Consider the following 2,021-nt stretch of genomic DNA (forward strand, 5'->3'; position numbering starts at 1 on the left):
TTTTCTATATAAGTAAGTGTAATATTAATAATTTAAGGCTTCTGTACACTTATGTTGACGTAATTTTGTTTTGTTTTTAATTTTATTTCTTTTTATTTCTGTTTGGACATCGAAGTTCACGCACGAGTCGTTAACGAGTAAGTTTATAATAAGTAATGTTAATAATTTACTTTCGTTTACTTGCGTGGATGTTATTTATTTACGTTTTTTATTTCTGTTTATTTTTTAACATCGGGGTTTACGCACGAGTCGTTAACGAGTAAGTTTATAATAAGTAATGTTAATAATTTACTTTCGTTTACTTGCGTGGATGTTATTTATTTACGTTTTTTTATTTCTGTTTATTTTTTGACATCGGAGTTCACGCACGAGTCATAATAGATACAATTATAATTTTATTACTTTGATAACGATAGTAAATGACAGAAACACAAATTAAAATTTAATTTTAATAGAAATAAAACCAAAGATTAATCATAAATGAACGTTTATTTATTAACCTAAATATTTATTTATGAAAAGAATATACAAAATCCTTCGTACAAATTCATTGATACAAAGTAGTCTTAGAATTAATTGCCAATAGGTGATTTAAAATAGGTATTTAAAATAGCATATTTTGAACATCAAAATATAACATTAATGTTCTTTACAATTACAATACGTAGAAATTTAATATTAATTATTCATTTATCTCATTTGCAACGCATTCATTATTGTTATTCTCTTAGCATTCCCCAACTCATTGTTATTTCCATGAATTTGTGCCTCATGTTCATAATGTTGGACACCGACAGTTATAACATCACTTTGCAATATACAAATATTGTGTAACACACAACACGCTATAATGAATTCAGGAATCTTTTTGACGTCTGTTAATGGTAAACAATCTAATAAAATTCTAAAACGTATCTTTAATTGACCAATCGCTCGTTCAACTGCCATTCTTGTTGAAGATAGACAATAATTAAAATTTTTTTGACGTTTTGTCAAATGTCCATTGTCTCGAAACGGTACCATTACACACGGGTGAATTGCGTATGCCGCATCTCCAATAATATGGGAATTGTTCGGGAAGTACACTTCAGATCTCTCAAGAAAATCTATCACTGGGGAGTTTCTAAAAACCCGAGCGTCATGTACTGATTCCACTTCACCTGCATAGCAGTGCGTAAAGAGTCCACGCGAATCACAAATGACCTGAAGATTGATAGACGGAAAACCTTTTCGGTTTATGTATGAAGCTGAATCCATTGGTGGTGCTCGAATCTTGATATGTGTCCCATCTATGGCGCCGATTACACCAGGGAAGCCAGAAACTCTTGCAAATTGATCAATTACATTATCGGCAACTTCGACAGGCCACTGGATGAATCGGGGCGCGATGCAATGCAATGCATAAGTAACACGTCTTACGCTTCTAAATGCCGTTGCCTTACCCACTCCAAATTTGACGCAAATAGACCTACAATAAACCACAAAATAAAAAATGAAAAATTGTAACAAACGATATAACAGTAATGATAATGATTACGTATACAGAAAACAAAAACACAGTGTATATAAATTCAAAGCATGAAAGTATGAAATTTTTACGTACGTATACGAATCAGGAGTAGCCATAAACCATAAAGCAATAAGCAGTTGTTTTTCCGCAGATATAGATTTTCTGCCAATTTCGGTACCTGTCGCGTTTAGCGCTGGCCCGATCAGTGTTAAAATTATTTCAAATGTTGCCAGAAACATCCTAGAACGTTTACATTAGGTTATGATATAAGTAAAATGAAATAGAGAACTTATTCGACATAACATGACAACATAATATGATTTTAATAATACGAAAACACAATATAAACGAAGTGCCTTAACGGTCAGCTAGATCTTAGTACTGATATTTATTGCATAATTTTATATACCTTTTCAAGTTTATTAAATTGCACATCTAATAAATTTTTTTGTTAAAAAACAGTTCAAATAGTTGAACAAGAATTAGTAATATCACCCCGGGAAAAAATGGA

The 2,021-nt window shown here is 31.3% G+C and overlaps 1 protein-coding gene across 1 annotated transcript; it reads right to left on the reverse strand.

Moving 5' to 3' along the window:
• Positions 1-690: 690 nt before the first annotated feature.
• LOC105563760 (putative nuclease HARBI1) lies at positions 691-1,749 on the reverse strand. The gene is made up of 2 exons (XM_012015646.1): positions 1,604-1,749; positions 691-1,516 (listed from the first exon to the last, which is right to left on the reverse strand). Exons 1-2 carry the CDS (start codon positions 1,747-1,749, stop codon positions 691-693), a joined length of 972 nt encoding a protein of 323 aa, XP_011871036.1.
• Positions 1,750-2,021: the final 272 nt, after the last annotated feature.

Source organism: Vollenhovia emeryi, unplaced genomic scaffold, assembly GCF_000949405.1.
Source record: "Vollenhovia emeryi isolate VEMERY1.0 unplaced genomic scaffold, V.emery_V1.0 DF944235.1, whole genome shotgun sequence".
Lineage (NCBI taxonomy): Eukaryota > Metazoa > Arthropoda > Insecta > Hymenoptera > Formicidae > Vollenhovia > Vollenhovia emeryi.

Bases quoted from the DNA above. Each gene is read 5' to 3' on its own strand.
- LOC105563760 (XM_012015646.1), bottom strand. From the start codon at position 1,749: ATGTTTCTGGCAACATTTGAAATAATTTTAACACTGATCGGGCCAGCG. The intron at 1,517-1,603 runs GTACGTAAAAAT...ATCATTACTGTT, and splicing joins GCTACTCCTGATTCGTATAC to ATATCGTTTGTTACAATTTT.